The 23,796-nt window shown below is 52.5% G+C and overlaps 1 protein-coding gene and 1 long non-coding RNA gene across 10 annotated transcripts in view; one reads left to right on the forward strand and one right to left on the reverse strand.

Moving 5' to 3' along the window:
- LOC135576030 (uncharacterized) overlaps window positions 1-23,796 on the forward strand; it is a 549,349-nt gene that overhangs the window by 72,769 nt on the left and 452,784 nt on the right. The window lies entirely within an intron of this gene.
- Window positions 8,361-21,568, reverse strand: LOC135576021 (ubiquitin carboxyl-terminal hydrolase 42-like). Its single transcript, XM_065038569.1, has 11 exons — window positions 21,083-21,568; window positions 20,529-20,639; window positions 20,351-20,453; window positions 20,139-20,206; window positions 19,909-19,979; window positions 19,284-19,366; window positions 18,936-19,047; window positions 18,541-18,681; window positions 18,223-18,323; window positions 17,792-17,971; window positions 8,361-8,700 (listed from the first exon to the last, which is right to left on the reverse strand). Exons 1-11 carry the CDS (start codon window positions 21,318-21,320, stop codon window positions 8,361-8,363), a joined length of 1,548 nt encoding a protein of 515 aa, XP_064894641.1. The 5' UTR covers window positions 21,321-21,568.

Genomic DNA, 23,796 nt, shown 5'->3' on the forward strand with positions numbered 1-23,796 from the left:
GCGGCCAGTCTCCTCCCTGAGGTGACGCTGCCCCGCATTGGTCCCTGGGCTGTCACTCTGCCCCGCTTTGGACCCACGACAGCGAACAGAACACGGCAAGAGAGAAAGAAGGAAAGAAGAGCAGAAGGAATGAAGGAGAGGGGAAGACAAGGGCAGAGAGCAGGACATAGAGGCAGAAAGAGACAAAAGACAGAGAACAGGTCAGGAAGATTATGAGGGAAAAAGACAGGGACGCAGATCAAGACAAAGAGATGGAGAAGAAGAAAGAGACAATGGCCTGAAGGGTAGAGAGGGACAGAAAAAAAAATGCACAGGTGTCCTGGTTTTGTTAAAAACAAGTTTTTCTTTCAGTGAATTTGCCTGTCAGCTAAAGCCTTCATATTAACTGCATTTTCCTGGAGCACCAGACACATGTTTTGGTAAACCTGGCAATGGAATGCAAACTTAATGATAAGCACAGATGGACATCTCGCGAGAGGGGCGACGAGAAGAAAGAGACCAAGAAACTGACCAACTGGGTATAACATTCCATTCACGTGAATACTTCATATATAAGTGGGAGATCACGAGGATCTCGTGTTGCTTTTCCCTTTTCCCTGCTGCTTATGGCCGACATTAGGAGAGGATCTTGCTAGTCGTCCCTGCGAACTGAGGCCTAGTGAGAGACTGAATCCAGCTCCGGTTGGCTGCAGAGTCTAATCCAGGACTTTGGGTGCCAGCTCTGCAGTTGCTGAGACTTTCAAGATTGGTTTTGTATATTTTGTATTATTTTCTCTATTCTTATTAGTAGCATTAGTAAAACATCTTTAATTTTTTCCAACTCTCTTCACTCTGTGCTTCTTTTCCTTCCAATCGCCTCTCCTTAGTGAAAAAGGGGGAGAGGGAGGGGGAAGTGTGGGGGGAGAGGGGGTTAACAATACATCTGCCAGGGTTTTATTGTCACCCCGCAATCTTAACCCTCGACAGATAATTGGCGCCCAACGTGGGGCAAGAGAAAGGGGTAAATTTGAAGATTTTTTGGCTTTTCCAGTGCTCTGACGTACCTTTCAGTTTTCTTGGCACGGTGCCAACTCATAGAGTTGTGATACTCGCGCGTCCGTTTGCTTTGGATATTATTTAGTTGTATTAAGGCAAAGTGAATTACACTGATTTAAAGATGTTATGGCATAAGTTGTATCAGTTATTTTCTACACTGTGCTCACTGATTCCATGTCTGTGTTGGGCTTTCTTTTTAAATCGAAGTATTCATTATATAACAACAAGGAACTGGACAATGGTCATGATGATACTGTGTGGTTTGTAACTGGTTTATTTTATTATACTGCAGCCGCTGATGAATTTCTACTCGCTTCTGCTTTACCTTGAAAAGCCTCCAGGAGAGATTAAAGAGCAGTACGGCTCTGTGTTTGCTAATTGGTCGAGCGAATCTTTAGAAAGGCTGACTAACAATACTTTCGTTTTTTCGCTAGGACAGTTTGCAAATGTTTTAGAGAATTTTGAATATCCTTGGAGTTTTGATAGAACTGTGATGGTGTTATCTGGTTTGCTGAATGTGTGTCAGTTTGTGCTTCTGTTAAGAGAAATGGCGTTCAACAGGAGGTTTGCGTCTCTTTGTTGTCCTGAGATTTGCGGTGCGTCTTCGGAAGCTTTAGCAAAAAGCACTCCGAGCCGCTCGAGAAAGAGCAAAACAGCCAAAGCTGCCGCTGCAGCCACTGCCCCCCCAACGGCGGCTTCGCAGGCTGAAGCTACAGCTCCTCCGCAGAGTTCCTCTGCCAAGGTCGCTGCAGATAACATTACTTCTCCAGCCTCAAAGGCTAACAAGGCAGCCCCCCCTTCTTCACACACTGGGCACTGTTGCTGCTGTAACCACTGTGACAGTCACTCAGACTCTGGAAATAAATCAAATGATGGTAAACCCATATCAGCATCAGTTGCTGGTTGTAAGAAAGTCACTAGAAAGACTACCCGTGCAGCAGATGATGGCACAGGGCCAACATCAACCCAAGGTGCACCATCAGGACAGGGAGGAGATGAAGTGACCACCACTCGGTCCTTTTCTCCAGGTGAGCTGAGAGATATGAGAAAAGACTTTAGTCGCCGTGAAGGCGAGAATATTTTAACCTGGCTGCTCCGATGCTGGGACAATGGGGCAGAAACAATTGAATTGGAAGGTGGTGAAGCCAGGCAGCTGGGATCTCTGTCAAGAGATTCCACCATTGATAGGGCAATTTCAAGAGAGTCTAATGCCACTAGTCTCTGGACCCGACTCCTGGCAGCTATGAAAGTAAGATTTCCCTACAAGGAAGATTGTATATCCAAGTTAGGGAAATGGAATACTATGGAGAGAGGTATTCAGTTCCTGAGAGAATTAGCTGTGCGAGAGATCATCTATTTTGGATCAGACAACCAAGAGGGGACAGACCCAGATAAAATCAATTGTACACGATCTCTGTGGCGCAGATTTGTACAAAGTGCACCCCCTGCATATGCTAGGTCATTGGCAGGAATGGTCTGGTCAGCTGGAGGTCAACAAGAGATTAATGAAATGATTGAGCAGCTTCGGAACTTTGAGGACAGCCTTGCTGGTTCTCTACGGGCTTGTGTCTCTGCTGTAGAGAAACTGTGTGAAAAATCTGGTGACCGGTTTGAAAAGATATTGCAAGAAATCAAAGAACTCAGAGAAGACACATACCATTCACGACCTGCACAAACCTATGTTTCAGCTATTAGGAAAAGGCGTTTCCAATCTCGAGAGAGAGGACAGAGGCAGCCCACAAAAAGAGGTTCACTGTGGTTCTTCCTACATGAGCAGGGAGAAAACATGAATAAGTGGCATGGAAGACCTACCTCAGAACTTCAGGAACGAGTACGTGAGCTAAAAAGAAAAACTCCTAGGAAGGTGGCTGCTCCAGTTTATAAAAGGAGCAGAAGAGATTCTGATGCTCTTGAAGGAACCTCTAATTCACATCCAGAGACTGTGCAAAACAGAAATTAGAGGTGCCCTGCCTCCAACCAGGTGGAGGAAAGGGATAACAGAGTTTATTGGACTGTACAAATACGATGGCCTGGTACAACACACCCCCAGGAGTACAAAGCTTTAGTGGACACTGGTGCACAGTGCACGATAATTCCTTCTAATTATAAAGGAACGCAATCCATCAATATTGTTGGAGTGACTGGGGGATCCCAGGAACTGACTGTTGTAGAGGCTGAAATGAGCCTAACTGGAAAAAACTGGCAAAAGCATCCCATTGTGACTGGTCCAGATGCTCCGTGCATCCTTGGCATAGACTACCTCAAGAGAGGGTATTTTAAGGACCCAAAAGGGTATACGTGGGCATTTGGTATAGCAGCTGTGGACACTGAGAAAATTGAACAGCTGTCTGATTTGCCTGGTCTTTCAGATGACCCTTCTGTTGTAGGACTGCTGATGGTTGACGACCAGCAGGTGCCAATTGCTACCACGACAGTGCATCGCCGGCAATATCGCACCAACCGAGACTCTTTGATTCCTATCCAGAAGTTGATCCGTCAATTGGAAAGCCAGGGTGTGATCAGTAAGACTCGTTCACCTTTTAACAGCCCAATCTGGCCAGTGCGTAAGTCTAGTGACGAGTGGAGACTAACTGTAGACTATCGTGGCCTGAATGAAGTTACACCACCACTGAGTGCTGCTGTGCCTGACATGCTAGAACTGCAATTTGAACTGGAGTCAAAGGCAGCTAAGTGGTATGCTACAATTGACATTGCTAATGCATTTTTCTCTATTCCTGTAGCAGCAGAGTGCAGGCCGCAGTTTGCTTTCACCTGGAGAGGCATTCAGTACACGTGGAATCGCTTGCCCCAGGGGTGGAAACACAGTCCTACCATCTGCCATGGACTGATCCAGACCACGCTGGAGCAAGGTAAAGCTCCAGAACACTTGCAATATATTGATGACATCATCGTATGGGGCGACACAGCAAAAGAAGTCTTCGAGAAAGGTGAGAGAATAATTCAGATTCTTTTGGATGCTGGTTTTGCCATAAAACGAAGCAAGGTCAAGGGACCTGCACGAGAGATACAGTTTTTAGGAATAAAATGGCAAGATGGCCGTCGTCAGATCCCAATGGATGTGATCAACAAAATTGCAGCAATGTCTCCACCTACTAATAAAAAGGAGACACAGACTTTCTTGGGCATTGTAGGTTTTTGGAGAATGCATATTCCTGACTACAGCCAGATTGTGAGCCCTCTCTATCGAGTGACTCGTAAAAAGAACCAATTTGAGTGGGGCCCTGAACAACGACAAGCCTTTGAACAAATTAAGCGTGAGATAACTCATGCGGTGGCCCTTGGACCAGTTCGGACTGGACTAGATGTTAAAAATGTGCTCTACACTGCAGCCGGAGATAATGGACTTACCTGGAGCCTCTGGCAGAAAGCACCAGGAGAAACCCGAGGTCGACCCTTAGGTTTTTGGAGTCGAGGATACAAAGGATCTGAGGCCAACTATACTCCAACTGAAAAAGAGATACTAGCAGCATACGAAGGAGTTCGAGCTGCTTCAGAAGTGATCGGTACTGAAGCACAGCTCCTCCTGGCACCTCGACTGCCAGTGCTGAGTTGGATGTTCAAAGGGACGGTTCCCTCTCCACATCATGCAACCGAAGTTACGTGGAGTAAATGGATTGCATTGATCACGCAACGAGCTCGAATTGGAAATCCCAATCGCCCAGGGATCTTAGAAGTGATTACAGACTGGCCAGAAAGCAAAGACTTTGGGATGTCTCCAGATGAGGAAGTAAAACGTGCTGAAGAAGCACCACCGTATAATACTCTTTCAGAGACTGATAAGCAGTATGCACTGTTCACAGATGGATCCTGTCGTCTTGTAGGAAAACATCGAAGGTGGAAAGCTGCTGTGTGGAGTCCCACACGACAAGTTACAGAAGCCACTGAAGGACAAGGTGAATCTAGTCAATTTGCAGAAGTGAAAGCCATCCAGCTGGCTTTGGACATTGCTGAACGAGAGAAGTGGCCAATACTTTATCTCTATACTGACTCATGGATGGTAGCAAATGCCTTGTGGGGGTGGCTACAGCAATGGAAGAAAAGCAACTGGCAGCGCAGAGGTAAACCCATTTGGGCTGCCACACTGTGGCAAGACATTGCTGCTCGGCTAGAGAGCCTGCCTGTGAAAGTTCGGCACGTAGATGCTCACGTGCCTAAAAGTCGAGCCACCGAGGAACATCTAAACAACCAACAAGCGGACCAAGCTGCTAAGATTAAAGTAGCTGAGGTGGACTTGGACTGGCAACATAAAGGTGAACTTTTCCTAGCTCGGTGGGCCCATGATGCTTCAGGGCATCAAGGTAGAGATGCAACATATAAATGGGCTCGCGATCGAGGGGTGGATTTAACTATGGACACTATTTCACAGGTTATTCATGAATGTGAGACTTGCGCCGAAATCAAACAAGCGAAACGGTTAAAGCCTATATGGTATGGGGGGCGATGGTTAAAGTATAAGTATGGAGAAGCTTGGCAGATTGATTATATTACACTTCCACAAACACGTCAAGGTAAGCGTTATGTACTTACAATGGTGGAAGCAACCACTGGATGGTTGGAAACATATGCCGTACCTCATGCTACAGCCCGAAATACTATCTTGGGCCTTGAAAAGCAAGTCCTTTGGCGACACGGTACGCCAGAAAGAATTGAATCAGACAATGGTACTCATTTCAAAAACAGTAGTATAGACAATTGGGCCAAAGAACACGGTATTGAGTGGGTATATCATATTCCATATCATGCACCAGCCTCTGGGAAAATTGAAAGGTACAATGGTTTGCTAAAAACTACACTAAAGGCACTTGGTGGTGGAACCTTTAAAAATTGGGATTCACATTTAGCAAAAGCCACTTGGTTGGTCAACACCAGGGGATCAACCAATCGAGCCGGGCCTGCCCAATCAGAAATTCTACGGACTGTAGAAGGAGATAAAGTCCCTGTAGTACACATGAAAAACATGTTAGGAAAGGCAGTCTGGGTTACTCCTGCCTCAGGCAAAGGCAAACCCATTCGTGGGATTGTTTTTGCCCAGGGACCTGGCAGCACCTGGTGGGTGATGCTTAAGGATGGAGAAGTTCGGTGTGTACCTCAAGGGGATTTGAGTTTAGGTGAAAATATGCAATACTGAACTGCATAATGTGAATTGCCATGCTAACAGTGTTTAATAAGTGTTTTTCAGATCAAAACAGTGATGATGAAACCAGAGCTAGCTTCTTCGAGTGGCGCCTGACAACTTCTTCGAAGTTGATGTCTTTAACCCACAAACAGTGGTCATGAGATGCACTTGTACCATTTTTCCTGCCCTGGGAGACTGTCGTGACAAAATGAACTTAATGAACTTTTCAAAGGATGGTCCACTGATTAATTACTCCTGTGTATATATGTGCATATGTGTATATATATAGTAGTAGTGATTAATTAGATTATATTGATAGATTGTATTGATAAGGTTTAAGCATTCAGTGAATGGCATATTATAAGGGGTGGAATGTCCTGGTTTTGCTAAAAACAAGTTTTTCTTTCAGTGAATTTGCCTGTCAGCTAAAGCCTTCATATTAACTGCATTTTCCTGGAGCACCAGACACATGTTTTGGTAAACCTATCAATGGAATGCAAACTTAATGATAAGCACAGATGGACATCTCGCGAGAGGGGCGACGAGAAGAAAGAGACCAAGAAACTGACCAACTGGGTATAACATTCCATTCACGTGAATACTTCATATATAAGTGGGAGATCACGAGGATCTCGTGTTGCTTTTCCCTTTTCCCTGCTGCTTATGGCCGACATTAGGAGAGGATCTTGCTAGTCATCCCTGCGAACTGAGGCCTAGTGAGAGACTGAATCCAGCTCCGGTTGGCTGCAGAGTCTAATCCAGGACTTTGGGTGCCAGCTCTGCAGTTGCTGAGACTTTCAAGATTGGTTTTGTATATTTTGTATTATTTTCTCTATTCTTATTAGTAGCATTAGTAAAACATCTTTAATTTTTTCCAACTCTCTTCACTCTGTGCTTCTTTTCCTTCCAATCGCCTCTCCTTAGTGAAAAAGGGGGAGAGGGAGGGGGAAGTGTGGGGGTAGAGGGGGCTAACAATACATCTGCCAGGGTTTTATTGTCACCCCGCAATCTTAACCCTCGACAACAGGGAGCAGGAAAGAGCAGCAATGAGGAGAGGAACAGTTGGATGACAAAGACTTGGAGAAAAGAGAAAGGGGTGACAGGGAGCAGAGCATAATAACAGAGGGGAAGAGAGCTACGTGGAAGCCAAAAAAACCCGACACAGAAGGAAACAGGAGAGGGCAGGGAAGGACTGGGACACAAAAGAGGGTGACACGACCCCCAGGGTCCAGGGCTCACCACAGTTCCCGCTCTCTGCACTGCCAGGCAAGTTGTGGAGTTCAGGCAACTCTGTCTCTGTGTTTCTGTCCTCCCTTTCTCTTCTGTAGCCCCAGCCGCTTGCCCATCCTCCACCTAGGAGAAGACACTGGTGTTTGACAGCTCTTACACCACGAGGCTTCCCAGACACACACCACGCAAACACACACTCTACGGCCGTACAGTAATTTTCCTCCCTGACACAGACCCTGCGGTGCACGTTTGTGATCTGCTCTGCTGAGGCGGCTCACAGGGACTCTTCCTCGCCCAGAGGGGCAGCTGTCTCTTGTGCAGCTGGAGCAGCAGCTGTGGGGATCCCCTCTACTTCATCCTCCAGCTGCTTTACCTTTTCCTGCTCTCTCCAGCTCCAGCCCCAGCAGCTCCTCTCCAAAGCCAGCAAGTGCCCACCTGCCCCTTTACACACCCCACCAGGAGAACAAGGCCAAAGCAGCCCACGCACACCTGAGCCAGATGCAGCAACAACAGCCCCAGGGCCCCAGTGCAGCCTCTGGCAGAGAACAAACCAGCAGCCACGATTCCCGCAGCTGCTTGGCTGGAGACCGCCTGCTGCAGGAGCTCCTGCACACCCCGCTCCTTCCCCGCACCCGTGCTGCTGGCACCTGCGTTAACGGAGGATGGAGCAGCCCCAGGCCCAGCTGCTGCTGCCAGGAGAGGCCGTGGGGTGGCCCGGAGCTGTGGGACAGGTCAGGGAGGTTTTGGGCTGGGACAGCTGCAGGGGGAGCGGGCTGGGGCAGCTCTGGGATTCGGGGTGCAGGTGCCTGTGCTCCTCAGGGGTGGATTTCTCCCTCCAGGGACTGCAGCTTGCTGGTGGAGTTGTCGATGGCTGCCTGAGGGTGACAGTGTTAGTGGCTGGATCCTCTTCTAGGCATCCATTTCACAGATCACAGGCTACTTGAGACTGGCCAGGAGGTCACCTGAAGGGTGAGGTCACTTGGAGGGTGAGGTCACCTGGTCCCACCCCCTGCTCAAGCAGGGCCACCTGCAGCCGGTTGTCCACGATGGTGTTCACAGGGCTGTGGAACATCTCCAAGGAAGGAGACTCCACGAGCTCCCTGGGCACTCTCTGCCAGTGCGCGTCACTCACACAGCACCCTCTGCTGAGCTGCGTGAGATCTCTGTCAGCCCATCTCTCCAGTGTGCCCAGGTCCCTGCGGATGTCAGCACGACCCCCTGGCCTAAGTGCCACTCCTCCCAGTGTGGTGTCCTCCGCCAGCTTGCTGAGGGTGCACTCTGCCCCACCATCCCGACCACTTAAGGAAGATGTTAAACAGGATTGGACCCAGTATTGACCCCTGGGAGACACTGCCTGTAACTGGCCTGCAACCAGACTTGGTGCCACTGAGCAACACGCTCTGGACCGGGCCGTCAGCCAGTGTCAGTCTCACTTGCCGCTGGCTCATCCAGCCCATTTCAGTTCCAGGGACTCAACCTCCATATTTAAAACAAAAGAGACTGCAACATGGGCACATGCCATCACACAGCTCTCAAAATCCCATCACGTAAACTGCTCAGACTGGGTGCACTCGCCAATTGCCCCAAAATCCACAGAGAAGAAAACACCCTGTAAAGGACACATTTTTAATTATGGGTTTGGCTTTTCTGCCTGCTGGTACGAAATGAGTGTTGTTTTGGGGAAGCGATCCCAAACATTGGACCCAGATTCAGGTTCTTCCTCAAGGGGCCTGTGGGCAGGCAGGCAGAGCTGTCCGTGTGTCTGGAGGGGCTCTCTGAGCTCTTCCTGGTCAGAGGCAGCACTGGCAGGAGGGATGGGGGAGCTGCTGGTGCCCTTGGTGCAGCTTGGTCCCTGCTAGAGGAAGTTTTAGTGCTTCCTGGATTCTTCCTCCTCCTCCTCCTCCTCTCTGACATTGCTGGGGTCAGATGCTGTGTTCCTTCCTCTCTCAGGTCACAATCTGCCCCCATCACTACTGCAGTGCCATGACTGTTTTCCTGATGTGTATCTCTTGGGCACCGAAGCCTTCCTCCTCCTCCTCCTTGCTGAGGGATCATAGTCTGTGGTGTCCACAAACCAGCTGTGGAGATCATGACCCCGCTGTGGGGATCTGCTCCGGTCTCTGTGCCTCAGCTGAGGTTTCTTCTGAGCAGCTGGGGGTACCGAAGCACACTGGGAGCTGGCATTGCGGGGAACTGGAGCTGCAACCTCCCTTGGGGCTCGGTCCCAACATGGAGAACTTATTCTCCACCTCCTCGTGCTCCTTGCCAGGCGATGCTGGTCCATGATCTCCATAAGCTGGCTGCGCAGATCATGGCCCTGCTGTGGGGACCTGCTCCGCTTCCTGTGCCTTGGCTGGGTTTGCTCCTGAGCAGCACTGGGGCGGGAGCACACTGAGAGCTGCGGTTGGAGGGCACTGCAGCTCTGTCACCCCTGTGAGTGGGGTCACAGCTCAGGGGACTGGTTCTCCCCCTCCTCCCATCTGAGTGTTCGTAGTCTGTGCTGGCCACTACCCAGCTGCCGAGATCGTTGTCCCAGTGCGGGGATCTGCTCCTGGGCCTCTCCCTGGCACCGTTCTCCTGGCAGGGGGCAGAAGGGCTGAATCCCCGCTCCTCTTTGCTGCTGTCCTCTCGTGCAGAGTGGAGCACACGGTCACGGGGGTGACAGCGCAGCGGGCACGCGGCTTTCCTTCTGGACACCAGCCTTATGCTGCCACGGAAGAAGCGGTGCAAGCAGGAGCCCAGGCAGGAGGCCGTGTTCAGCCTTCCTGGCCAGATGCAGGGTTTGTGACCAGGAAAACTACTGTGACCAGGCCACATGCAACACCCCTCAAGGACCAGACGGACAAACGTGGGGGCTCTCAGGGCCTTCTGACCAGGACACCTCTCACACACACAAAAGAAAACCCACACTAAGGTGGCAGCATGGAGCACCAGGGCAAAAACGTGACCATCCATGTTTCTACTAGCAAAGAGCCTGCTGGCTACTGCAAGGCTCAACTATTGCAGGAAAATGTTAACAAATAATAAACCAAATATTAACAAATGCAAAAGGCCAGTGACCAATGAAGACTGAACACCTACCCCTGGGATTGCCCCCAGGCTCAGGAACAGGATTACACCAAGAGGCTTGATCACCATGGACTGCAGGAACCAAACAGGGAGTCAAACACAGGGGAGGAGCTTCCATGGCATGTTGTGATCTCCTTCTTCCTCAGTCACCTGCAGTGACGGGAGGGGCTGAGGTAAGGACACAGGACACACACAAAGGTGTACGTTCCCACAGCTAGAAATGGAACATACGTGACCTTTTTGCTGAGACCTAGCAGGTTTGCAGGCAAATAGTATTTATGACTTGTCTGTGTAACACCACCAAGGACCAAAAAGCTTTTGAAAAGCCTCTGAGATGATCTTGGGTACAATCACACGTGAATAACCTATTAAAACGTGAGTGTTTATTCCTTCAAGCAGACAGGCAGTGACAACGTACCTCTGGGACAGCCCAAGGCTCATAACCAGGATCCAGCTGAGAAGCTCCATCAACTCTGCCAGTGCCATGGCCTGGAGTCAAGCACAGACCAGAGAGGTTTCCAGGCTCACAGAGCAATACTCCTGCATTTCGGGTAAAAGAGGACATAAAGAAGAGAGAAACAATGCCCATCTATTGCAGAGAAATAGCCCTATTTAGGGAGAAAACTGGAGAAATGACTAAATATTCCAAATATATGGGGCTAAATTGGCCAATACAGGCAAAAGATTCTGAGTATTTGGGCAAAAAGTGGCCAAAAGAGGCAAAAACATTCACATTTGGGAGCAAAACTGTTGGCAAAGGTGAAAACATCCCATAGTTGGGAACACGGCGCCTCCATTAGGGGATAAAATGGGCAAAAGCACCTGAGTATATCGGGTAAAAAGAGCCAGAAAAACCAAAGCACCACTAGATTTGGATCAAAACTGGCCAAAAAGGGGTATAACATCCCCAGATTTGGGGTGAAATTGGACCACAAAGTTAAAGTATGCCCAGATTTGGGTAAAAAACGGCCAAAAGTGGCCCAAACACGCCCAGATTTGGGTAGAAACTGGACTGCAAAGCCAAAGAACTCCCAGATCTAGGCAGAAACGACCCCAAAGCGCACAAATGTGCCCAGATTTAGCTCAAAGCTGGCCCAAAGGGCCAAAGCAATCCCAGCTTTGATTTGAAACAGGCCCAAAGGCTCAAAGCGAGCCCTGGGATGGGGCCGTGTGGCACGAGGCTGGGGGCAGCGAGGGCCCACAGGGACTCAGTGCTGGTTTCTGCCCCTGGGCCACCACTCCCAGCCCCTGCTTGCCCAGAACTTGCCCCTGAAGCAGCCGCAGCCCCTCTCCCCTCCCTGCGGGGCGTCTGCCCCCTGCCCACACCCTGGTGCTGCCTGGCTCGCCCTGCCCGGCCCAGCCCGGCTGCTCTCCCGGCCCCAGCCCCAGCCCTGGCCCCACTGCTGCCCTGCTGAGCTGCTCGGGGCTGGGTGCTGCCCCTGCCCGCCCACCTGCTCCCTGCGCTCGGCTGGAGCAGCCTGGGCGTCCCGGGCTGGCAGGGGCACCAGGAGGAGGAGGAGGGTGAGGACCATGGCCCCCACGCTCGCACCATGATGCTGCTGCTGCTGCTGCCAAGACACAGCACAGCACGTCACCGTGGGGCTGTGACCTCATGGTCACATTGCAATCACCACATCTGCACACTACTGCATGGCCTTGTTCTACACCAGCATGGAAGGAACACAAGTGGAGAAGGGTGCACCTATTTGGGAGGCAGCGCTGCCTATGGGAGTGCACAGGCTCTCACTTCTTGCTTCCCAGAAATCAATCAATCAATCAATCAATCAATCCCAAAAGCACCAACTTCAAGGGTGTTGTAACTATTTTTGTCAGGCAGCTCTCTAGGAAGAAACCAGCTTTACCTGCGGGTTTTACCACAGCTTCAATGCCTTTAAAGCCACCACTTCTTACCTCTGCTGCTCCAACACAGCCTCACAGCCCAGCAAAATCATAGTGCAGGCAGAAACCTTCACCATACAGAGAGGGAGAGTCAGGAATACGTTACTCTCAAAAAACAGACACTGTCAACCACTCTTGCTCTCGCTTACCAAATTCAGACAGTGTAAGAAAACAACAAGGAAGCGAGATTCTTATTTTATGGAGCCCATAATATCGACCATTCAACATCAAATCCAACCAGAGTCTGAACCTCCGAATAAGAAACATCATCTTAAAATTTCTAGGAAAATGAAGGGCTTTGAAGTGGCAAGACCATCAAATGTTCATAAAAGCACTGCCATGCAAGTCCACATCCCTGATCACAGACCACCTGCCCTGGTACCTAAGGCAGTGATGTTCTCAGCTGATTCGCAGCCACTGACATCTGGAAAACAGCACAAAGTCTCATGTCCTTCAGTGCCAAACATGTAGTTTGGAACTGAAACAGGCAAGAAAACCATCTACGGTCAGTCTGGTTTCATTCGAGGACATGAGGACAAGTTGAGTTCGCACTCACCAGGAGTCACAGCAGGTCCCACCCGTCCCTGCAGACCCCAACAGCGCTCCTGTGCAGGGTCCTGAGGAGCAGTAAGCACAGAACAAGAAACCTCCCTTCCAAAGAAGGCCCACAGCTGCCCTTCCAACAAGCTGCACAAGCAGCAGCTGAGAACAACCTCTGCTGTAGCTGCACCTGGCTCTGCTGTCTGCAGGAGACCAGCTCCTGAATGATCCCCAGCCCTACAGACACAGATCTTCCCCAGGGCAGGGATGAGCAAACACCAGAATGCAGGGACACCTGGTCATTCAGTTCAAGCTGCTGGGGAGAAGGACAGAGGACTAGAGAGAGACAAATCAGACAAGAGAGAAGACAGAGGATCTGAGAGAGAAAGAAACACACAAGGGAAAGGATGGAGAGATGGAGAGATCAAGGCAAAAAGGGACAAGGAGCTGTGAAGAAACAGGGAGGAAGAAACAGCAGGGCTGATGAGCAGGACAGAGGGATGGGGAGGGGGGAGGAGGAGAAGCAGGAAGGGGCTAGAGAAAGACAGGGAGGGGGATGCACAGATGGAGAGACAAAAAGAAAGTCTGAGAAATAAAGCAAAGTTTGGATCCAAATGAAGACACTGGAAAGTGGAAGCATGCAGCAATGAGCTGGAGGAAGAGGAAAAGAGGGCTGAGGAGCAGGAAAGAGGAAGAGAAGAAAAAGAAAAGGCAGAGCCAGCTGGACAGGGGTGATATAGTGAGAAAGGATGGGACTGGGAACAGGCAAGGAAGACAGAAAGAAAACCAGGACAGAAAGACATCAAGAAGGAAAAGGGGTAGTAATCTGGACAGAGATGGAGAAAGAAGAACAGGGAAAGGGAAGACAGGCAGAAAGACAGAAAGGGAGCAGGAGAGAGAAAGAACAATAAGGGTTGGGAGCAGAGCAGAGATTGGGGAAAAAATCCTGGGGTGGGCAGCAAGACGGAGAGGGAGTAAAAAAGAAGAGGGGCAGGAATAGGTGCAGGGAGCAGGACAGAGGGATACAGTGAGAAATGATGGGGCAGGGAGCAGGACAGAGCAACAGAGCAGAATGACGACAAAGAGAAACCAGGGATGATGAGAACCACAGAGGGGTGGAGACAGAGAGGGAGATACGAGAAACCCTGCACAGAGATGGAGAAGGGTGGGGGAAACGGTGAGGAAGCAGCAGAGGGACAGAGAGAGAAGAGATGAAGAGGAAGAAGGACACAGCAGGAAAGAGGAGGGAGCAGGGAGGGACTGGAGCACAAAACAGGATGAAATGACCCCGAGGGCCCAGGACTCACCACAGTTCCTGCTCTCTGCACTGCCAGGCAAGCTGTGGAGTTCAGGCACTTCTGTCTGTCTGTCTTTTCCTCCCCTCCTAGTCTGCAGCTCCAGTCGCTCGCCCATCCTGCACCTAAGAGAACACATCGGTGTTCTACAGCTCTTACACCACGAGGCTTCCCAGACACACACCACACACACACACTGTACGGCCGTGCTGTAATTTTCCTCACTGACACAGACCCTGCGGTGCAGGTTCGTGATCTGCTCTGCTGAGGCTGCTCACAGGGACTCTTCCTCACCCAGAGGGGCAGCTGTCTCCTGTGCAGCTGCAGCAGCAGCTGTGGGGATCTCCTGCACTTCACCCTCCAGCTGCTTCTCCTTCTCCTGCTCTCTCCAGCTCCAGCCCCAGCAGCTCCTCTCCAGCAAGTGCCCCCTGCCCCCTCCCCCGCCCAGGAGAACAAGGCCAGAGCAGCCCACGCACACCTGAGCCAGAGGCAGCAACAACATCCCCAGGGCCCCAGAGGGAGGAAAAAGGGCCCCAGGGCTGGGCCGGGCGCTCCTCAGCCTCGGGGCAGCTCCACGGGCGCCATGGCAAAACTCACCCTGGCCGCCTGCAGAGCAACCGCCTGCTCAGCCTGGGCTGCGCCACCATTGGTCGGGAGGGCTGTCAGTCTCCTCCCCTGAGCTGATCCTGCAGCTGATTGGCTATCTGGGCTGTGACTCTAACCTGGTTTGGGGCTCACCCTGCCCTGAGGTGATGCTCTCTCTGATTGGCTGCCTGAGGGGTCATTCCCTCCACAGTGTCCGCCTTCCCTGAGGCAAGGTTTCCTCTGCTTGGCTGGCTGGGTTTTCCCACTGCCCCCCCCACCAAGTGATTGGCCAGACCCTTGTCAATCATCCATGTGCTGCACTCCCACCAGGAGTGATTGGTGCAGCCAGCACAGCCCGCCCCGAACGCTGCCCAGTTTGTTCCACTGTCGCCAACTGTCCTGCAGCTCGCAAAGCTTGATTGGCTGCTTACATTTCAATCACATGAGTTACCCCGCCTCCTCCAATGTGATTGGCTGCGTTTCATCCACTGACTGGCCCCGGACTTCCGGGCGGTTGTTGCCAGGCAGCGAGCTCCACCTGAGAATGAACTGTGGGCCCTGAGCAAAGGCCGTGGGTGATGAAAGACACGTGGGGACCCTGAACACGAGGATTTGGCCCCAGGAAGGAGGCTCTGGGCACTCAGAAGGACGGGCAGATGCTACAGGTGGCGCTTTGGGCCCTGAACACGAGGGGACCCTCTTGGCTCCCACCCGAGCTGGGTTTGGTGCCCGTGACCCCACGGTCCAGCTGTCTGCTGTGCTTTCTGACCGCATGGGCGCTCTTGTCCTGCCCAACTTCTGCTGCAAATCCTGCTGCAGGAAACAATCACCTTGCCGATAGAACAGGCCCGGGCAGCATCTCTCAGCAAAGCGTATTTTATAAACCATTTTGCAAGACCAGGTGTTCTACCCAAAGACAGGCACGGGGAGTAGGACAAAAAGCCCCCGCTTACATATCCACCGATCCCAGCTGCACATCCCCTCCCTGCTCCCCACTGGCTGGTACTGCAGGGTTTACAGACTGCCCACTGCTTGCCTCGGTTTGCCTGTCTCATTCATCTAATTCTAACAACCTCTAACCTATTGATTTATTCAAAATATGGATTCCTGGCTCTTTGGGTACCCTTCCCCCTAGATTAACTTTTAAATACAGCAATCCGTTTGGATTCCGGGATTATTTCAAATGGGCTTTGTTTTACGTTAAGGATTCGTGGGCTGATGTCTCTGAGTCCTTCCCCTGCTGGGGCCAGGTGCCAGATCCGTTCCAAAAACAACATTCCCCCTTTCAATGGCTCCTTACGACTCCACATTGAAACAGAAGAGACGGCAAGATGGGCACACACAGCACACAGCTCCCAAAACCCACCACAGAGACTTCTCAGAATGGGCATTTCTCCAATTGCCTCAAAACCCACCGAGAAGCAAACACCCCACGAATGAGACACACGAGGCCAACAAGAGTTTGTTTTTAATCGTGGCTTTGGCTGTTCTGCCTGCTGGTGCCCAGTGAGTGTTTCTGAGCAGCGATCCCAGCCGTGGCCGCAGGTTGCAGCTCTTCCTCCCGGGGCCTGTGGGCAGGCGGGCCGGCCGGCAGAGCTGCCCGTGGCTCTGGAAGGGCTCTCTGAGCTCTTCCTGCCAGAGGCAGCACTGGCTGCTGGTGCCCTGGGGCAGCTTGGTCCCTGCTGGGGCAGCTTTGCTGCCTCCTGGACTCTTCCTCCTCCTCTTCCTCCTCTCCAGCACCACAGGCGTCAGATGCTGTGTCCTCCCTCATCCAGGCTGCAATCTGTCCCCGTCACCACCCACTGTTTTCCTCATCTGCATCTCCAGGGCACTGAAGCCTTCCTGCTCCTCCTCCTCCTCTGTGCTGAGGGGTCACAGTCCGTGATCTCCACAACTGCGTGTGGAGATCATAGCGGCGCCACGGGGATCTGCTCCGCTCCCTCTGCCTCAGCTGGGTCTGCTCCCGAGCAGCTTTGGGTGCAGAACGACACCGGGAGCTGTGGCTGGAGGGCCCTGGAGCTGCATCATCCCTTAGGGCTCGGTCAGACCGTGGAGGACTTGTTCTCCAGCTCCTCGTCCTCCTTGCTGAGCGATGCTGGTCTGTGATCTCCAGAAACCGGCTGCGGAGATCATAGTCCCGCCGTGGGGATCTGCTCCGATGTCTCATCCTTGGCCGGGTTTGCCCCTGTGCAGCTCTGGGGGCAGGAACAGACTGGGAGCTGCTGCTGGAGGACAGTGGAGGTGCTGGTGCAGACTGGGAGCTGCCACTGGAGGGTATTGGAGCTGCCTCACCCCTGTGAGTGGGGTCACAGCACAGGGGACTGGTTCTCCCCCTCCTCCTGTCTGAGTGTTCATAGTCCACGGTCTCCACAACCCAGCTGCGGAGATCGTTGCCCCAGTGCGGGGATCTGCTCCTGGGCCTCTCCCTGGCACCGTTCTCCTGGCAGGGGGCAGAAGGGCTGAATCCCCGCTCCTCTTTGCTGCTGTCCTCTCGTGCAGAGTGGAGCACACGGTCACGGGGGTGACAGCGCAGCGGGCACGCAGCTTTCCTTCTGGACACCAGCCTGAGACAGCCGTGGAAGAAGCGACGCAAGCAGGAGCCCAGGGAGGAGCTGCTGTTGATCCTGCCTGGCCAGATGGGGCACGGCCAGCCCGCAGCTGCCTCCTGGGCTCCTGCCCGGCTTTGCTGGCTGGTGATGGCTGGTGCGGATGAGCTGCTGTCCTCTGCAGAGTCCTCCATGCCCCCCGCCATGTCCTGCAAAGAGAGCTGTGAAAAGGTCCTGCCCTTTCCTCCTGACAGGACCCACCAGTGGGGAACCCCTAGAAGCTGTGAGGGAACATCTAATGGCCTCCCAAAGGCTCCTGGAGGCTGCAGAGGGGCCAAGGAGGACAAATGGGATGGATCCAGGTGGATGCTGGGAGTGGGAGCCGTGCTGCAACTGTGCAGAAAGCTGCCGTGTGGGAGGGAAAAGAGAGCGCTGCCAAGATCCCCAAAAGAAACCCGCTGTCCATCTGGTGCCCTGACCACCTCCCCACAGCCGCCTTAGTCCTATGGGGCAGGTGCTGCTGTCCCACAGAACGCACCTGCTTGCTGCCGGCCGCCCACTGACTGAGGAGGGAACGGGCTTCTGATGGTGCTGGTGAGGAAGAAGCCCTTTGTCCAACTTCCAAATCAGAGCACCTGGGTTAAAAAAGAGGGATCTCTGTTGGGGGCTGTTCTTGCAGCCTTCCCTGGGTTCCGGCATTTTCTTGGAACAGTTTATATGACAGGGAGAAGATGCAACTAAGACCACAAATGGGAAATGTGGTTGGGCTGAAGGATGCAGGAGGTAATTGTCTGCTATGACAGAAACACTCAACAGGATGAGAAGAAAAATAGCAAAGCCAGGAAAAGGAAATGTGTTCTGAACACAGTTTAAAACTTGTGATTACCTGATGTAAAACAGTAAATAGGCTTGCTGCCTGAGGACTGTGTCACTGTCGCAAAGATCCACAGACTTGTCGTCCATGTGGTACCACAGTCCATCACTGGCCTGCAAAGAAAAGCGTCGATATCTGGAGATGAATGGCACGGCTTCTCCACAAAACACAGGCCAAAAACTGCCCAACCAGCAGTGTTCAAAACATATGCATTCCAGCCCCTGAGGAAACCTTCTCCCCTCAAATCCGTGGCTGCCAGTAACATGGCCAGGAAAGTCAGTTTTCCCCAGGATACGTTTTTCCGTTGTTCAGAAGGAAGTAGCTTTTCACCTTTATGTAGCAGAAGTAGTGTCCTGCACGGCAGCTGCCACCTCCATGCACCAGGACGGCGTATAAGGAGTAGAGGAGCGGTTCTCCGGCTGCCTGAGACATGTACGGGCGAAGATCCAGGTACTGGGGATACTCCACGACCTACGGAGAGACCAGGAGGGCTCAGCAATGACCCTGGAACACTTCAGGACACAGCAATATGTCCCGAGTTGGGTGGCAGGAAACTCATCTGGACCAAAGCAGCTCTGTGGGAGCAGAGGACACACTTGTCTTCCCACAGGAAGTGTCCCCAGAAGGGAACGTGAAAATCTCAACATGAGCAGCTTGTGACAGAGCGTCCGGCTTTGGGAAACCCGCTCCAGGAAGAGAACGTTGCACTCCAGTTGTGCACACACCTTGCTGATCTTGTCGCCGGTGAAAGCTTCAAACCTCTTCAGACAGACCGTGAGAACCTTGGGCGCGCGATGGACCGTGAACCTCTTGGAGGCGGCAGTCACCTTGTCACACCTTGAAAGCCGGGACAGAGCCAAGGGCTAAACGCACCATTTTTTCCCCCAAAGGCCAGACAGACTTTCCTGTCTCACACATCCCTCTGCTCTTTTAAGGCTATTCAGTACCATAATGCCATGTTAAAAAACCTGCGTCTCATTACTGTGCCTTAATTCAATGTGAAAAGCTGACTTCTGCTCAATGACACCTTTGCACAGGATCCAGTATGAATACATCATCAATAATGGCCTTACTTGCTACATTTAAAGCAGTTTTCACCATCCAGGTGCTCCGGTTTCACAAAGTCTTCCAGAGCTGCGGTGACAGATGCGGCTGCCTGGAGGAGTGAGAAGGGAGAGCCCTGAGCTCTGGGAAATTCCCACAGCCAAACACTTACGAGGAGTTTACGCAAAAAAAACAGCTCGATGAGGCTGAGGAGACCCACTGTGAACCCGCAAGCAGTGCCCAGGAGGCAGAAAGAGGGTGTGATGCTGAACATCTCCCTCATTTCTCAGGGATTCCCAGGGTTCTCCAGAGCCACCTCTTTGTGGCACTGCACAGTTCAGCTGCGATGGTATGGGTGTCACCAGTGATGGAAACAACACCCCCATGAGCCTGGGAGCCAGACGGGTGTTGCGGGAGGGCAAGGGAAGAAGGAGGAGGGTACGCCATGGTGCAGAGAGGGGCACGTGTGCCTGTCCAGCTGAAACCAGCTCTGACAGGGAGACCACTGCCATGGCCTCTGCAGAACACAGTCCATTCCACCTCCCGCCTACCGCCAACCTCTCTTGTCAGATACGTTTTTAAGCCAACTGTGTGGAATCTGGAAAGCTACAGGGGCCTTGGGACGTCTTGAAGCACAATTACAAACTCTCTTACTTTGATATCCAGAGGAACATCCAGGAAGGCCTCGTAGGAATCGGAAACCGCTTGGCAGCTCCAGCATGTGACTGGAAGGCAAATGGAAATGCTCAGTGACAGGGGAAGTCGACAGACTGTGCCGGGTTACCCTCTCACACCCACTGCGCCAATCACACCATCGGCTGTTATCGCAGGCAGACAGGAGGGCACAGACGATTCCAAGGAGAGCAATAGCAGTGGAAAAGTACCTCTGGATCTCAGAAAGCCCCCAAAGATCTGATGGACGATGGTGGTTGCTTGAGAGGACATGTCCAAGCTGCAAACCAATGGGAAGGCAGAGTTATCTCCTCCCAGAGTCTGGCTTTGTCTGAAAGCCCTGGGCATAGTTTTCCTTGAGGGGAGGACATCAAGGACTCCAAAGGGCTTGGGAACGCTGGAAACACAATTTGCTTGCGCTTACTCGCTGTTTCCTCTCAGACAAGCTCTCTGCATGGCATCCATGGTGCAGCGTAAGAACTCGTGGGCGTCCTCCTGCCTGCCATGCTGGAAATTTTCTCCTATTTCTAAGAAAGAAGAAGTTACTAGTTCTCTCCTACGAGAACGGCATCAATCATGTCACAGCACCTGCACTGACTCACCTGTGAGAAAATCGACGACAGCCCAAGGCTCGATGGCACTGGCTGAGGAATGCAGGACCTGTTGAACGTGCACTTCCATCCTGCACATGACGCAGAAGCCTTTCTGGCCACCTGGAGAGGGAGGGAGGAATGGGAGAGGGAAGCTCCTCAGGTTTGCAAAATATCTACAGCGATGGAAAACCTAATGGAGGTCTTGCAGTTTAAGAATTCTCCATTCCACCCAAGTTGCCCAAGTCCCAACAAGCCCGGGACATTTTAACGCACGGAAAACTTTCTTCAGAGGGATGCTGAACTGACGGAAGCTTTCTGTGCAATAAGCAAAGGAGTTTAACTTGCAGGAACAGGGACCAAGAGCCTGGGATAGAAAGAGGTGCCTTTCTGAAGTTGAACACATCCAGATACAACAAGCTGCTTCTAGGCTTGAGTGTTCTGAGAACACCAACTCAGGGAGCTGACAAAGAAGGGCCACTTTTCTCCTAGATCAGCTTCCAGATTCTGGGAGCCCTTGGGCCCTGCTCAACAGATGGACAAGGAATGTTCCCAAAAGTACTCACAGGCCCGGCTGTGCTCCCCAGAGAGCAGGTGGTTGGCCAGAGGCGGGGTGTAGGTCAGGCACTGCAGGACGGAGTTGAGGAAGCACGTGTTGCCCAGGTTGTGCAGTCCCGCTCCAGCTCTCTGGCTGTGCTGCCAGGCCATGCAAATCTTCTCTGGGGGAAAGAGGATCCTCTGCGGCGGAGCCATTCCCTCAGCAACGACTGCCAAGAAACCACATTGGAAGAGAGATGAGTCCATGTTCTCGCACAAAAGCAGATTTAAAAGTTGAGTTCTGTATCTGTACAGGAGCACCCAGGAAAACAAGCTCTAACCTCCCACACAGAAAAACTGGGGGAAGCCTAACACTGCTCTTGAAAGTTCCTGGTCAAGGAGCAGATTTGGAAAATAGCGTGTTCCCCTGCTCACTTTGCCAAAAGTGCAACAAATCCCCACTCTGACTTCTGTGCCCTGAGCAACCTTCCTTTCCCTCTGGAGTCTTGACCTGGATCAGCCCCCGGCACAGTCTCCCCGTGCGTGTCAGGGCTGGAGGGTGCCCGGCAGACGGGCTGCGATGCTGGAGCCAGGCAGGACGGGGAAAGCCGGGTGCAGCGGGTGAGGAACTCGCTTCAGACGGGCAGGAAAGGTCCCCGTCCCACAGCACGGTTGCCTCCTGCCCGCCCAGCTGCCTCTCGCTGCCCGTGCCCTGGAGCAGGAGCTGGGTCCCCTCTGCACGCAGAGGCTGTGCTGGGGCCGGCTCCCAGCTCGGAGCAGCCCTGGACTTCAGGCAGCATCATGGCCAACACCTGTGGAACCCCCCTGCCAGCGTGCAGGGAAACGTGATCCCGGTGTTGAGCAGGGAGTGCTCGCTGGCCCCCGCCCTGCCCAGACAACCAGGGCCCCTCACTCACCCATCTCCAGGTCCTGGGCCATGCACAGCTCCTGGGGCTCTGCTGGAGAGCTGCTCTCCTGGGGAGCCCTGTCCTCCTCCTGGGCCACCACGGGGCAGGTGAGGTGTTTGTCTGCCATCTCGTGGGTTTGGGGAATGAGGTATAGGTGAGGAACTGGGAAGACTTGGTAAAACACCACGAGTCTGCCAAGGGCAGCCGGGAAAGACGTGGGCTGCACTTGGGGAGTCCTCAGCACAAGGCTGCCGGGGGCAGAGGGGAGTCTGCCAGGGGCAGCTAAAGTGAGGGTATGGTTGGACTCGATGATCTTAAAGGTTCGCTTCCAACCAAAAAGATTCTCTGAATCTCAAACTCAATGAAAGACGTGGGCTACGCTCGGGGGCTCTCGCCAGCTCCGTGCTCGCACCCTGTCTCGTCACCGTCCTGCTGGACAGTGTGGGCTGGGGCTGCAGCTGCGCTGAGCACATGCAGGGCAGTGGGTGTCACAATGCGAGGTCACAAAGGGCCCCACTGTGACCCTGCGCCTGGGGAGCAAGGGGCACCATGTCCTGTTGGGAGGAACAGGCCAGTTCAGCCCTGGGCACCTGGGTGTTCTCAGGTGTCTCCAGGTCCCCCTTTGCCCTCATGTCCCCTTGGCACTGCCCTGTTGCCCTGTGGTGTGTTCCAGAGACCCGTGTTCACCTGGCTGGCTGATCTGAACAGCAGTGAAGCTGCTCCTGTAGTGGGTTTGTAGAGATTTCTAGGGAACTCCAAGGGTGGGCAGCAGAGGACATGGGCTTTGTGTGCTGTCTCACCGCTTACAGAAGCTCTCAGTGGCTTGAGGATAAACTGACCGTATAACCAAGTGACAAACTGTTGGAGCGGGCAGAGCACAAAAGGAGGAATCCAGGTGGTGTGGGGTGAAAAAGGTGGAAAGCCTGAGGTACTAAATGCCTTCTTCACCTCAGTCTTTAACAGTCAGAACAGTTGTGCTCCAGGTACCCAGCCCTTGAAGCAGAAGACAGACATGGGGAGCAGAGTGAAGCCCCAATGATCCAAGGGGAAATGGTTGGCAACCTGCTACACCACTTGGAAACCCACAAGTCTGTGGGGCCAGATGGGATACACCCAAGGGTTCTGAGGGAACTGGCGAGGAGATCACTGAGCCACTTTCCATTATTTACCTGCTGGAGGACAAGAGACACAGAGAATATCGCTGCCTTCCCTTATTAAATTCATCAGTGGCCACACAGTGTCTTTGTTTCTCGTTTAACTTTTCCTGCAGTATTAACAGCTCATTGTGGGACCCCTGAATTGCCTCACAGGTCTGGACTGAGTTTTGATCTGGACTGTTGCTGTGCTTGGCGGCTGCTGTCCTTGCAGACCAGATGAACTAACTGCTGCCACCCTGCCTGGCAGTTCATTCCATCCGTGTCACAGCTCTGTCTGCAGCACTGACAGCTCCAGCTCCCCCAGTCAGGTCCCTGGCTGAGGGGAAGAATATAAGGCTGCTGTTAGAGGATGTAGAAAGGCAGCTAGGATAGCCAAGGCCTCCTTAGAATTACAGCTGGCGAGAGGGGTCAAGGACAGCAAAAAGAACTTTTTCAAATACGTAGCAGATAAAACTAATACCAGAGGCAATGTAGGCCCACTGATGGATGGGGTGGGTGCTCTGGTGGCAGAAGATACAGAGGAGGCAGAATTACTGAATGCCTTCTTTGTCTCTGTCTACTCTGCCAGAGGCTGTCCTGGGGAGCCCTGTACCCCTGAGACCCCGGATGAAGCCAGGTCAACGGAGGAGTTTGCTTTAGTCGATGAGGACTGGGTTAGGGAGCAATTAAATAGTCTGG

Source organism: Columba livia, chromosome 22 (assembly GCF_036013475.1).
Source record: "Columba livia isolate bColLiv1 breed racing homer chromosome 22, bColLiv1.pat.W.v2, whole genome shotgun sequence".
In the NCBI taxonomy this organism is placed as follows: Eukaryota; Metazoa; Chordata; class Aves; order Columbiformes; family Columbidae; genus Columba; species Columba livia.

Coding starts and splice junctions, on each gene's coding strand:
- LOC135576021 (XM_065038569.1), bottom strand. CDS start 21,320: ATGGACTCATCTCTCTTCCAATGTGGTTTCTTGGCAGTCGTTGCTGAG. Junction 19,048..19,283: donor AACTGCTTTAAATGTAGCAA/GTAAGGCCATTA, acceptor CCGGCTTTCAAG/GTGTGACAAGGTGACTGCCG. Junction 18,324..18,540: donor ACTACTTCTGCTACATAAAG/GTGAAAAGCTAC, acceptor TTTTCTTTGCAG/GCCAGTGATGGACTGTGGTA.